General features: G+C 44.7%; 1 protein-coding gene across 2 annotated transcripts; it reads left to right on the top strand.

Annotated features, from left to right (window-relative positions):
* Positions 1–1,898: 1,898 nt before the first annotated feature.
* Positions 1,899–13,437, top strand: INSIG1 (insulin induced gene 1). Of its 2 annotated transcripts, none has more exons than XM_068405263.1 (6): positions 1,899–1,963; positions 2,488–2,906; positions 4,811–4,935; positions 5,622–5,788; positions 6,265–6,364; positions 9,605–13,437. In XM_068405263.1, exons 2-6 carry the CDS (start codon positions 2,504–2,506, stop codon positions 9,632–9,634), a joined length of 825 nt encoding a protein of 274 aa, XP_068261364.1. In that variant the 5' UTR covers positions 1,899–1,963; positions 2,488–2,503; the 3' UTR covers positions 9,635–13,437. The 2 variants fall into 2 exon arrangements, with proteins under 2 accessions (XP_068261364.1, XP_068261363.1); XM_068405262.1 differs by having other exon boundaries at positions 1,905–2,116.
* The last annotated feature ends 996 nt before the right edge of the window (positions 13,438–14,433 follow it).

Below are 14,433 nucleotides of genomic sequence, written 5' to 3'. Positions count from 1 at the left end.
TGACAGAAGAATCCAAACAATTTTAGCGTATGAGACTAAAACCAAAAGCTGTTTCAGTACACTATTGAGATAGAACAGCAATGGAAACTGAATATTTACAATCCCATGTACAGAGGACATGTATACAGTGGTGGAGCAGTGAAGTCTGTGAGGCAGGACTGGGCTGATCCCAAGCTAGTCAGTATGAAGAGAAAAATATTGGGCTCTTCTGTCACTTGCAACAGTGGCACTAACAATTTGGCCATCACCAAGAGAGTCAAGTACCTCGTCCAAAGGTCCATTGGTGAGCAGGCTCAGCTATCCAAACTCTTTGCATCCCAGCTAGAACTGAGCAAAGATCAGAAGGGATAACCATATCCCAGCTGAATTTTACTCTTTACCATGTACAGAGGACCTGCCTCTTTTTGTATCTTTAATGGATTCCATATTTTTTATTTGTTACATTTAACATATCGATGAAAGACAACTGGAATCATCATTGAACCATCACTGAACACAAATGGTCCAAGAACTTGGACCATTGTTTTGCCTGTCATGGGCATGGCTAGCAACTACTCTTTAATCCTCAGTGACATCGCTTGGGAAGCCATTGGGTCCTCTATTCTTTCCAACTGTAAAGAGGGCACCTCATGTGAAAAAGAAGACCTGCTGGCTCCAGTGAGGCCAGCTAAATAAACAAGAAATCCAGTTATTCCTGCTATTGACACAGTAGCCTCTGGTGTGTCCTGGAGAACCAGCATCTTAAAAAAGCAGCCTAGCAGCGGAGTCCTGCTCTGTAGACAACTGTTGGTGCTAAACTCTAACATGATGTATAGCACACACCATTAACCATTTCTGCTGGGACGATTTCCGGGCCCTTGCAGAATCCAGAGGGTGAACTTGCATTTAACTGTATTTTTATGACACTGCACTAAGCTGGGTGCATCACAACCCAGGCTTTGCCAGTGCTGGCAGAGCAGCTGCTCAGGTTGTCAGCACCAACAGCAACAGTCAGGAGTCTGGGCTCTGCCAGCCACCCCATGGCTGGCTGCTGACGCAGTGCCTGGGTTTGGCACGATCTTCTTACACAGCCCTGGGTTTGGTGGGATCTCCTTAAGCCATCAATTTACAATGACAACAGCCAGGATTACCGATCCCTTCATCTTCGGGATACGCCACAGCAGACACCTTCAACCATCCCCATGACTAACTCCCATCTCCCAAGGCAACAATCCACGATGGTGGGCTGGGAGAGCAGGTGAGGGCTGGGCTGCGGAGGCCACCTTCACCACCACCAGTTATCTCCACCACCACCACCACCAACAGCAGTATCTCCATCACCACCATCACGACCACCACCAGTATCTCCACCACCACCACCTTCACCACCACCACCAGTATCTCCACCACCACCACCTTCACCACCACCACCAGTATCTCCACCACTTTCACCACCACCATCATCTCCACCGCCCCCATCACCACCACCAGTATGTCCACCACCTTCACCATCACCATTATCTCCACCGGCCCCATCACCACCACCACCAGTATCTCCACCACTACCACCACCACCACCCGGGCTGGGCTGGCGGGACAGCGCGGCCCCGGGCTCTCCCCGCTGCCGTTACCGCCCTCGCCCGGGGAGCGCTGAGGGAGCCGAGGCGGCGGCGTCGCGCGCCCGTCCCGTCCCGCCCCGGGGCGCCGCGCGCCCCCCGCGCGCTCCCGCCCCACCCGCCATTGGCCGCGGCCCGGCGCGGGGCGCGCGGGGGGAAGGCGGGTGGTGTGTCCCGCACGTCATATCAGCCGCCCGGCCGCCATTGGCTGCGCCGCCTCACCCGACTGGACGCGGTGCGCCGGGGGCTGGCGCTGCGGCTCCCGCGCTCGGCGCTCGCGCCCGGCCCCGCCCCCGCCCGGCGCGGCCCGGCCCGAGGGGAGGGGAGGGCTGGCGGAGCGGCGGGCCCGTCGCTGCCTGCGGCCGCGGGTAGGTCAGCGGCGGGTAACGTGACACGGCGGCCGGGGGCTTATAAACCTTACACGGGGCGCGGGCTGGCGGCGGCGAGCCGGGAGGGAAGGGGCAGAGCGGCGGCTGTTGGCCCTCCCACACGGGCCGAGGCGGTGGGCGCAGCCCCCTGAGGTGAGAGGGTCGGGCCGGGGAGGGGGGCGGTTTTACGCCCCCGAGCCGGGAAGCGAATCCTGTCCCCGAGGGAGAAGGGGCTGCGCGGGTCTGAGGGGGCTGGGGGTCCCTATCCGTGTCCCTCCCCTGGGGCCGAGCCGCTCGGGTCACCAGGGCCGGGGACCCCGCCGATGCCGGGCTGAGGCGGCGCAGCCCCTGGCCCTGCGGATGCTGAGGTGGGTCCGGTCTCCCCGCGGCCCGTCGGGCTCCGAGCCGTTCGCCCGGTGCCTGCGGAGCCTGGCTGACGCCGGAGGAGGCGGCGGGGTGTGCCAGGGCGTTGTGTGCCCCGTTGTCGGGGGCTTTAACGGGCTGTCCCGGCGCGTGTGTTTCAGGAGCGCGGTGAAGCCAATGCCCAGGTTGGAGAACTGCGGCTGGAGCTGTTCCTGCACGGCCAGGGGAAGGCACAGAACCCGGCTGGGGGGCACGGCCGCCGGGCTGGCCGCCAAGGTGGGCGAGATGCTGAGCTCCTCCGTGTCCAGCCCCTCGCTGGCGCTGGTGGGTCACGGAGCACGCAGCCCCGGCACCTCCAGGGCCAGCGGCACCTCCGGTGGCAGCAGCAGCAGCAGCACCTTGAACTTGAGTCAGCACCTGGTGCAGCGGAGCGTGGTCCTCTTCGTCGTGGGTGCTTTCATGGCCCTGGTGCTCAACTTGCTGCAGATCCAGAGAAACGTGACTCTGTTCCCCGACGAAGTGATTTCCACTCTCTTCTCCTCTGCCTGGTGGGTGCCCCCGTGCTGCGGGACAGCAGCAGGTGAGTTCCTCACCCCCACGAGTGATTTTTTTTCCCCATCCCCCCGTGGGGGTGAGAGGCGGTGGGGCTGAATTTGTGCGTGTGGGAGCTCAGTGTTTCCATCACCTGGAGTAGGTGCTGTGAACTCTGGCTTTTACAAGGACGCGTGCCCACTCCGGCTTTACCCACACGCGCAAGAGCCACCCACGCGTGGCCGCAGGCTTTGTTTTGAGCTGCTGCACTCTGAATGTGTGTAAATGTCTTTCTGCACCTCAGGTGCTAGTGAGCTGCTCCAGCGCGGGGGCGGGCGTGGAAACGCGCCGCTGCAGCCGTGTCACCGCGGTGACGGTGTCGGGTCGGTGCGGGCTCCCCACGGCGGGGCACGAGTGGGGGTCGGGGGGTGTTGGCCGCCGCGCGTCCCCGCCCCTCGCCCGCCATTGGCTGCCGGCGAACTGGTGAGTGGCGGGCGGCGCTCGCCATTGGCTGCCGGCGCGAACTGGCCACGGGCGGGGCCGAAAACAAGGAAGTCACGTGGCCGCCCTTTGCCCGCCGCCCCCCGCCCGGGACCCCTCCAGAGCCGCTCCCGAAATACCGCAGGAGCGGGGCCTGCCCGGTGCGCCAGCGGTAACAACGCCCTCCTGTCCCCGTCAAAACAAAATAAGACCTTGAGGAAGGGTTGGGGGATTAAAAAGGCGTTAAATCTTAGGAAATAAGCCCACCATAGTATACTTTTTTTAATTTTCATTCACAGTACTCAAACAACTCTTCCATGTCTTTTTTTTTTTAATGCAGTTATAGTGTCATGCTATTTGTACCGCATAGTAAGGGAGTGAGCATGAATGATAAACCATGAACTTGAATGGATAATAAACTGTAGTAAGAGATTGCCACGAGATACGCTCCAATGAGAGTTCTCATAGTCCTGTCGTGGTTGGATTGAACTTTGACATTTAGATGTTACCGTAAGGTAAAAGTCCTGGTAACTGGCATCAGAATAATGAAACTGTTTCAGCGTCAGATTACATGTTTTTCTTAGAATGGTATGTCTTGCAGCCTTCTTAATGTAGAAGTTACCCTTCCTGTGAGTTTAAGGCAGGGGAAAAAAGAGGGTAGGAAAGGACACAAACATACATGTTAAAGCAGCAGGTCTAACCCTGGGGCTGGTGGCAACCATGGAGTTGCAAGGCTTAAAAGAATGAAACTTACGTAGTGTTTGTGCTAGCAGCTGAGCTAACACTAGCTGATGTTTTTCTTCTGCAACCAATCTGCAGACTGATAAGGCTCAGAAAATGCTATATGAGGATAAAAACTTTGGTTAATAGTATGAGTAGTTACTGTTCCCTGACATAAATATGACTGATGGCAGGTGCTTCTTTCAGTTCAACTCTGCTTCTTTGGTATCAAAATTCATCTGATTTGGATGGCAGCATGAGCTGACTTACAGCCCATCAGGAGAGAAAACAGCTCTGCTGAGAAACTTCTGAGTCCAGGCAAATACTTAGTTTAGGGCCTGAATCACAGCTAACGAGTCAACTTCATAAAGCTCTCCACCCTGCACATGAGCAATAAATACATGTTCCATTCCTCACCATAATTAGCCTTTTTGTTATTTATTGGTACAAAATGAGCATCTGCTCAGGATGTCAAATGAAATATGCTTACGGGAGAAAAGGAGCTTGAAGTCAGATACCTTAACATTACAATATACATCTGTTTTAAAAGTTCAAACAGAATATTGCTTGTTAGAGTGTTTTTTTTTTTCTTTTCTAAAGGGGGGTAATAATTGTCTTGTCTTCATCAAGCTTACAGTAGTGTGATGAGCACCTTGCTACTTTGTCAAGCACCTATTTGCTAAATGATTATTTAGTAATACTGAAGTAATCATTGTGTAACAGTTAGTACAAGTAGTGTTACTTCTCTTGCAGCTGTCGTGGGCCTGCTGTATCCCTGCATTGACAGCCACCTTGGGGAACCACACAAATTCAAGAGAGAGTGGGCCAGCGTAATGCGATGTATAGCAGTTTTTGTTGGCATTAATCATGCAAGTGCTGTATCCTTGAACTAGTTTACATGTTACTCGATGTGCTTAGTCTGGTGTCATGAAACACTCTCTCCCATTTGGGTCTGGGAGAATTACAAAGGTAAGGATGGTGCTACTGGCAGAGACGTAAACTTCTATGAGACCTGCAGTATACTGCAGTAGTTACTTTTAGATAACACAGATCACTTAAAAGTAGTTGTGGGAGGGTTCTGGGATTGGGGAGGGATAGGCATCATAGTATGTCAGGTTTAACTGCAAGTATAACAGTATAAGTTGTGTTATTTTAATCTGTATGTTGTCTACATCTAGTACTTAACACAATTAACTAGTGAGGTACACTGAACTGTTCAGTAAGAGTGTTCTTTGTGTTGAATAATGATGGTTTGAGCAGAAAACCTAAATCAGCAGGGATAACTGGGTTAACAGACAAAAATCCGTAAAAGTTAAATATATTACAATGTAGTATATTCTTTAGATGCTCCATGTGACAAAAATTGATGTTGCCTTTGCACGCACACTCCAGTTGAAGTCAGCAAGAGCTATGATTGCTCGGCAGGTCTGAAAACCAGATCCTTAATGTATTGTATTTAGAGATACAGAATCATGCTCACTTTCAGTTTGAGTTCTCCCTTGTTCAGTTTCATTAGCAGGATGTCTGCAGACTTAAAAGGGTTGTCCTTAACATCTTTTTCCAGAAATTAGATTTTGCAAACAACGTCCAGCTGTCCCTGACTCTAGCAGCCTTATCACTGGGTCTTTGGTGGACATTTGATCGTTCAAGAAGTGGTCTCGGACTTGGAATTACAATAGCCTTTGTAGCAACTCTGATAACCCAGTTTCTTGTATATAACGGTGTTTATCAGTAAGTTCTGCTTTTAAAACACTATTTCAACTCTTCTTGTCTTAACTAAAAAAAGGGGTGCACATGCACTGGAAGTTAGTTATTGACATACTTAGCATGTTCTTATGATAAAACATTTTGTTTGTCTAAGGCAGCTAATTGTCCAGTTGTTCCAAATGATCAGATTAAGAACTGGGGGTGGAGAGCAGACAAATTGGGATGTATCTTGAAACGGTAACAGCTCAACAAACTGAACTTCTGCTGGCTTGATATGTCATTAACTGGCTCTCAGGAAAGAGAATTTCTAAAGTTTGCTGGCTAGGACATTGGGTTTTAGAACCTTATTAAGTTAACAGGCTTATTTGGTCTCCCTATTTCTTCTCCTATGTTACTGTTTTTTTGTTTGGGCCCAGGGAGACAATTCTGTAGCCTCATGTTAACAGTGTGTAAGGTGTTGATAATAACTTGTCTCTAACTTACTTTCTTTTGTTTACTAGGTATACATCCCCAGATTTTCTTTACATCCGTTCTTGGCTTCCATGTATATTTTTCTCAGGAGGTGTGACTGTAGGAAACATAGGACGCCAACTGGCTATGGTAATTACTGTATAATTAGCATTTCATTTTACAATCCAAATACCTTCCATTGTTGTTAGTCCAAGAACAAACTATGCCTTTAAGGGTATGACTCACAAACTGACAGAGATTAATAGATATGTTCCCAAGAACTGAACTGTAAGTGTACAACCTGTGTTGCCAGTAGAGTGGGAGTTGTCTCAGTAAATGTTTGAGTATCTTCTGTATTTAACTTTTTCCAGCAACAGTCTAAATAAGGCTGGAATCAGTACGCCACTTCTGGTGAGAACTTTAATCACTCCTGCTCTGTCAGTACTTTGAATTAACACCTAGAAAACTGAGACACAGATGGGCTTTCTCTGTTTATGCAGCAAAGCATTTTTGTTATATAGATGAAAGGATGTGTCCCTGTATAGAATTAAATTCCACCACTCTAGAATCAAATATATTGCTTCTGGTCACTCAAGATGTAGTTCAAGTTCTCCATATATGCGATAATATAGTATAAATTACTATCTCATTTGTTAGGTTTTTAAGTAATTATTTCCTCGTAGCATACTTGAGAGTAAACCTGGCTGTATGCTTGCACATCGGTCTAAGGCTTGGTTGTGAAAAGTGTTCTGACAGTGATGGATAGTAATAATTAATACTGTATTGATTTAACTTCTCTTGTCTTTGCTACATAAATCCTTTATCCTGGAAAACATCCTTCAAGTATTTCCCTTCTCCAAGGCTGCTGTGGTTTAGGTGCCTTTAATTTTTACTGAAGGAAGGGCATTTGTAGACTTGGGAGTTCCTGAAATATTAGTCTCTGAACTGTTTAGTAAGGGGGAGACCTGCTTTTTGGGACTGAACCGCAAGTGAGTAAAAAGATTAGTCTAAAGCTAGCAGTCTTTCCTGGAACAGGCTTTCTGTCTCTTCTGCCTGGCCTTGCTAACCCAGTGGGTGGATGCTAATGTACTTGTAATGTGGGTAGTCTGAACTTGATGCTGCAGATTGACAGGCTTTCAGACAAGCTGGGGAAGAGAGCCATGTTGCTTCACCACCACTGGCTAACATTAAAGATCAGTTTCTTCAGTGTTGATTCTCAGTTACACTAAGTTAACAGTAACCTCTTGTAGAAAAGGCTGTTAAAAAAAAAAAAAAGGGGCAAATCTGCTCCTGTTCTTGAGGTTTTTCTTTCATGCTGACTTGATACCAAGTCACAGATTTCCTGGGACCATGGTCACAATCTTAACCTCACAGTCAATTCTGGTTTGCTCTGAGGTTCTTTAAAATACAAGCTCACTACTCCCCCTTCACATCTCAGTGGTGCATACTATCCGCATGTGTTTTTTCCCAGGACTACATGTATAGGGGAAAGAGGGTATAATGTCTCTTTTTAAATTTGCCACTCACATCAAGTGAAAAAAATTAATATAGTTTTATTTAAGCTTTGCTGTTGCAAGCAGAGTCTCAGAATATAATTACAGCCCGTTATATGCTACAGTTCTGTATTTTACATTGGCATATGCAGTACTTCCAGTTGCTGTGCTCCTTGTGTTAGAAAGCAAAGGAAGGGAGCCTTAAAGAAAGAGGTAAAATAAATTTAGGCACATGGGACTCTTTCTTTTTTTCCTTTGACTTTTCTTTTCACCTGGCATCTCACCTGAATGTGGTTAAAATGAGACTGGCTCCTGCCTGTAACATTCCTGTCAATCTTGTCATCTTCCTTACAAAGAAAGAGGGAAGTTGACAAGGCAAAGCATTCTATTCTGGTTATCTAGAAGTATCTTCTCATGTGTTTTACATTACAATTGCTTAGTCTGGAAAAACTTGGAGAAGCCCAGCATTTTCATGGGAACACTTCTGCAAGTCACTGAAGCATTCAGTGCTGGAAATTCGAAGAATTCCACTTCTAAACCAGAATGGTAACATTTGGCCTATTAGGTTTTTCTTCTATAGAGATGACTCAAAAGGATCTATCTGTTTTGTCAGCCATGGTGAATGTGGCAAGAAGGTGGAATATTGCGGTTTTTTTAAACTAAACCTGAAGAAAACTGTTATTTTTGTAGCTATATTTTCCTGTGGTCCCTGAGATGTTTGGCTGCATATGACAGTTGCAGATCAAACAGTAGATATTTTCTGGGCATGTCTCGTGTAGAAGGAGGCACCTGTGGAAAATACTCTAGTGGAGTAAAGTTGCCTTGCTTCTTCCTCAGCCCCTGCCTAGCTTTTGCAGTTAGAAAAGAAATCGGAAGAAATAGAATGAGAAGTGTCTCTGAGACATCCCCTCCCATCCTGAGAAACATTAACTGGGAGGTGCTTGCTGCTTTTCAGTCACTGGATTTCAAGTGAGCTTACATGCAGTAACCAAGTGCAGTGTTACCTTTAAGCAAACCTGTTAGCAGAGGGGTTTGGGTTTTGTTTGTTTGTTGGGGTTATTTTTGCTATCAGCCTGGGGACAAAACCCAACATTTTCTTTTAATAGCTTGATTTCAGAAGAAATGCTGAAGGTGCTGCTGCTGCCATCAGCTCTTGCTGCTTGTTACGACACCTAAAGTTGCTCAGTCAGTGCTCATCAGCTGGGTTAAATGCATGGCGACACTTCATTTTGAGTTGTAACCGCCATTCTCAACATCTGGCAAACCAGGGCAGTATTCAGAACTTGGACCTCACAAATACCAATTGTTTGCTACCGCTTGAGGCTGCAGAACTGTGAACGCATTCAGGACTTGCAAATACATCGGCATTTTGGCTCTAGAATGAGAAGGACATAGTACAAGCTTTGTTATAAAGAAAAGTTGGTTAAATTTATTACTCTGACTTAGTATAGGGTTTCATACTAGAAAAATGACTTAGGAGGAAATGAGTAAGTCTGTCTGATACCAGGCTTTGACTGGAAAATAACTTATGCTTGAAGACAGTTTGAAAGAGGGCTGTTAAAAAAACTGAATTAATGCCCATTAAGTGAAGCACTGTGTACCTTCTGCTAAGAAATAAACTGAGATAGGGAGGAAAGCTCACAAAGTCTTATAAAAAGCAGTGTGATTGGTAGATGGATTTATCAAATACCCTAATTGAGGCAGCACAGACCCATAGTGACTTTTTTGTCCACAGTTAAGGAGCACATCTTTGAGCTTTTTATAAGAAGCCATGTCTACTAGGTCATTGTCAGCCTAACTGAAGCTCGTTGACTATTTAATCATTGAAAATACTGCATAATATAGTCATGTATGAGATGGCATTAAAATATAACATGTGTTTGTCCTTTATCCACAGGGTATTCCAGAGAAACCACACAATGACTAAATCTTTGAAGAAGAGAGCACGGTGCCAGTGTGAAAGCAACATTACAAAGATGTGTTCCTGTTTTAAATTGAAGATTATTTAGAGAAAATAATCTCTTTATGGGCTCACTGCACAAATGACTTGTGGAAAAAAAAAAATATTAATCCACTCGTAGAATAGCCAAGTGAAATTAACTGCTTATCTTGAAATCTTACCCTGATTTACTGCATAAGCATTTGCGTACGGCTGTTCTCTGGAAGAGTTTAACACCAAGTTGCATACAACTGTTCAGGCTAAGTGGCAGTTTTCCAAGTATTAGATTCCAGTGTGAGTTACTGAAGCAGCTGCCGTATTTTAAAGCCTTGAAACTGAAATTTAATTACAAGCTCTTGTATCAGTGCCCAAAGGAAGTAGATCCATGGTGCTTAACAATGATGAAGTATGGTTTAATAGGAATAGTATTTATCCAGATCTTTAAAAATAGGGTTATTTAAAAATAAGAGCGATCAAACCAGATTAAAGGCATTGCGCTAATGCTTTTAGGAGTCTTATGAAGGAATCATGCCCTTACTTGTAATGCTGCATTAAGTTTCTGTCTTTGACGGTGGAGAGGGTTGGAGGGACAAAAGGTTGGAAGTCACTTAGTTTGGAATTTCTAAATTACTTCAGTACAGTAGGTGAACAGTGGAGACAATCTTGTTCTAACGTGAACTTCATCAGGAAATTCTGACTGGAAATTTCATTACTTCTGAAGCTGGCAGTCAGATTTGCAAGAATCAAGTTCCAGCTCCAATTCAATAAGAAATTTAAATGTGTGTGAGTACTCCTGCTTAATACTAGATGTATGCTTCAGTATCTCACTGAAGGAGGTCTTAGTTATCTTAAATGTCTGGTGTCACAGGAAAAGCATGCATTGCAGGCCATTGCGTGGCCATCGAGTATGTGCCCCCAACTCTTCAGATCTGTAGTTTCCTCCTAGAGGTGTCCTTGATCTTGCTTCTGTTTGAGTCAGGGTTTTGACTGTAATGACTGGAAACAGAAGCGAGCCTAAGATGTGATTTAAACCATATGTGAAGAATAGCGAACAGCTTGTTTTCTCAGTTCAGTTTCTGAAAGAGATCACTACTTGTTTTTTCACAACCCTATAGAACTTGCAATCTGTGATTGCCTTCTTAAAAAAGAAAAAAAGTGCTTATGTCACTATATTAAACATTTGGTGTTTCTTAATACTTAGTTCTGGTGAGCACAATGTATTCATTTGATAGCTTAGACCACAGGAGACCTAAATAGCAAGTATTAGGTCTTAAAGTTGAAGTGCAATGTACAGTAAATCTGAGCCTCATGTTCTCTTCAATATCGATCACTTCTTATGAGAGATTAAAGAGAAAAGGGTTCTGAGTTCATTTCAATGCTGCATGGAGTCAAATGGAGCAATAATTTATTTAACTAGTAAAGCTAGTTTTGTTGTATCTTTCATTGAACCCAAATTTTTAGAAATACTCCAGTTTTGTGGTTATAGTGTACTTGTAAACTTCTATGGATTTGCCTTTTTGTATTATGCATTTTTTTTGTGTTCATTTGCAATCTTACATGGCTTCAGATATAGTTAGAGGCATCGGTTAAAGACTGACCCATCAAAAAAGATGTTCAGGCAAGGTAGCAGTGTTCTGGCTGTTTTCACTCTTCTAAGGGAATGCTATAACTGCTGCTTGTGCTTTTTTGTAGCAGGAAAAGTTTAGCACAAAGCCTGTATGACAGTGGACCCCAGTTCTAATCTTGCTTTGGTGTAAATCAAGAGTAATTTCATTGTATAAGATCCTTCCTCAAATGTTTAAAACCTGAATAATCACATTTTATAGGACTGCTTCAAGAAACTAGGTCCTCTGATCAGGACTGGATCAGCTCAGCTGTTTTAAGAAGCATATGCTACCTGCTGGGGAGACAGTTTTGTAATCATCTTGAAACCAATTTCAAAATGTTAGAAAACAAGGTGTGAGTAAAGGTGACAGTGATCTGTACAGCTCTTTGATTCATAGAGAAGTATTTAAGATTTATTTGTAAATACTGAAACTAAATCTGTATGTGTTAGAAATAATACAGCCAAAAATGTAAGTCAAAAGTTCATTTTTTGCCAATACTTCTGAGCATCTTAACCAAAGTGATTTAAGTTTGGAAGAGGCAGGAGGAGAGTGAAGAAAATTTGCACTATTCTGAATTTGAACACTTAAATTCTCATTCTTACTGATAAGTTTTCATCGGTGTGTTTGGTTTTACACTTTTTTTACTATTAAAGTTTTAAGATCAAGTCATGTTTGCCTTGGATTCTCTGTATTCACATTATGCAGGAATCTTTCTTGAAAAGGGTAGTTGTTAGGGTTGCATAACAAATATTCAGTCATGCATACTCAGTGGTTTTGAAAAAAAAAAAAATCTTAATTTAGAGATTAGATTTTAGAGAGGTGTCCAGCTTGGGTTATAGAGTTGAAGAAAAACAGTCTCACTACTGTGCCAAGAAAGCAGCATAAGCGTATGTTATGGTTATGTGACTTAAGGTATGGAGTCCTATTACCACTGTCTTCCAGATGCTGAAATTCATAATTTGAGGCAAAATATGGAGGGGGCAGGGTAAACATGCAAATTGCTGTTGAGGCTTGGTTATCTGCAGTAGTGATTACTAAACTCTGAAGCATCTTAGAGGGTGCAAACAGTAGGAATAAGCACAGCTGATAAGACCAGGCAATTCTAACACTGTTGCATCATCTGAATTAGGGAAGATAGCACCTTGCAAATGTAGACAAAAAGTCTTCAACTTTACTGCGCTTACTATTTATTTCAGACTTCTAAAAGCTGCTGTGTTTGTGGTGGGAACAGCAGAATGGCTTTTTGATCAGTCTACGTATGTATCAGTGCAGAGTCTGTTGGCTTAGGTGAAGAAGGCTTCATTAGGAACTTCTTAACTATTTTATCTTAAATAGCCTGTGCATGCTCCATGGCAGCTGAGGAGGTACCTGTTAACAGCTCCAATCTGATGATGGCCCAGATCCTCCAGGTACGTTCCTTTCCCTCAAACTCTGCTCAGATTTTGTCAAAAGGAATTAAAAATACATATTAAAAATACGTGGGATACAGCCTGGTCTTGAAGAACTAGGACATGATGGTCTCCTTTTGAGATAGGAAAGTGTGTGCAAAGTCTCTAAAGAAAAAAAAAAAGTCTTCCTAGCAAGAATGATGATTTGGCCTGTGTGTAGTTCCTGCAAATTCATTCACTAGGTTATTCAGCCTTTGGTTTTAAGGATGGGGATTTGCAGGTGCTAAATTAGCCACAGGAGGGCCCATAGTCTGTTCTCTGAATACAACAGGAACATATTGAGATGAATAATGCAATTAAGTCTTGATTGCCTTACTGCACATCAGGTTAGCTCCAAAATTCATGAGAGCAAAGCATACTTTGTACAAGAGATCATTGAGGGCCCTATCTTGGAAACCTGTGAGGGGTGTGGGTGATCACAGGTTCTTCCAGCTAAAAGGTCAGGAAAGGTACCTATAGGTGATGGTGATTTCTCTGGGCAATGAAATACCCCATGAGTTGTCACACACCTAGTTTGGAGTCCTTCCCCTGCATTTAAATTCTCCTGTTGTGCAGTGTTGATGTTCTGTATTCATGGGCTACAGCTGGGGACGGGTGAATCATATATGCAATAAACCACAGTCCTTGTGCCTATCTGTGTGATAAGGAAGTTTGTACGTTGTGATGGTGCTACTGGCCTGATCTGGTTAACTTCCAAAGACAGAATTCAAAGTATGTATCATAATTTCTATAAATAATGTGTAACTGCCCAAAAAGTCCTAAAGGGTCAGAGCTCACATGAGTTTTACTCAGTGAAGTTTTTCACCAGCTGCAAATCATGTTTTCTCTATTATAGTAAGTCATGCCTGTGTGTTAAATAGTTTGAGTTATATTGTTGTATTAGTATTTTTAGTATTAGTGTATTTTAGATATATATTAGTAGCTTGAGTATTATATTGTTATATTAAATATCGGACAAGGGCTACAGAGATTACACCAACTTGCTGTGTTTCCTAGGGATTAAAATACCAGTTACAAATCAGCATTTTCACACAGAAATCAAACACAGCTACATCATTTGCTACTGGGTCAGTAACTGGTCAGCGGCTCCAGCACTGCCCTGTGGCAGCTGGGCGAGTATCTCTTGGGCCAGCCTGGTGTGGCTTGGAGCTGAAAAGGGGAGGCTGGCTCCTGTAGCTGCTCCAGGGCTGCTCCAGGCTTCCTCTTCCTGAAAGCAATAGGTGGTTGAGTGTTGTTTGTGCTGATGTTGGTTATTTGTTTTCTAACTGGTCAAAAGCAGCTGAGTAGTTCAAACAGCAAGAACTGTAGTAGTCACAGAATGAACTACAGCTAGCCTGCATTTTACTGGGGAGGATGGAGGAAAGGAAAACATTTTCCACCCTTTCTCTCCAGTTTACCACCAGACACAAAATCACGTGCTTCTGCATTGCAGAATCTGGCTTGGGACAACCACATCTTGGAGAAGACTTTATCCTGCAATGCAGAAAGGCCCACAACAACCTGGGAACATGCCCAGCAGTACCTACAGCCTTTTCTACCCATCGCCAAACAATGGCTGAGACATATAGGATAGAACAAGGGGGTCATGATCCCTTTTGGGGGGAGGAGACTCCTAGACCTTGGACTTGGACACAACGGAGGTGTTATGTTACAAAGAGAGGTCATGTAGGACCAGGAGATTGAGAAATCACTGAGACATGTCACTGAGGTTTAGGTTTTCCTGGACATGTTG

This window comes from Nyctibius grandis, chromosome 7 (genome assembly GCF_013368605.1).
Source record: "Nyctibius grandis isolate bNycGra1 chromosome 7, bNycGra1.pri, whole genome shotgun sequence".
In the NCBI taxonomy this organism is placed as follows: domain Eukaryota; kingdom Metazoa; phylum Chordata; class Aves; order Nyctibiiformes; family Nyctibiidae; genus Nyctibius; species Nyctibius grandis.
Note: the sequence above shows the minus strand (reverse complement) of the source record. Positions and strands in the feature narration are given on the sequence as shown.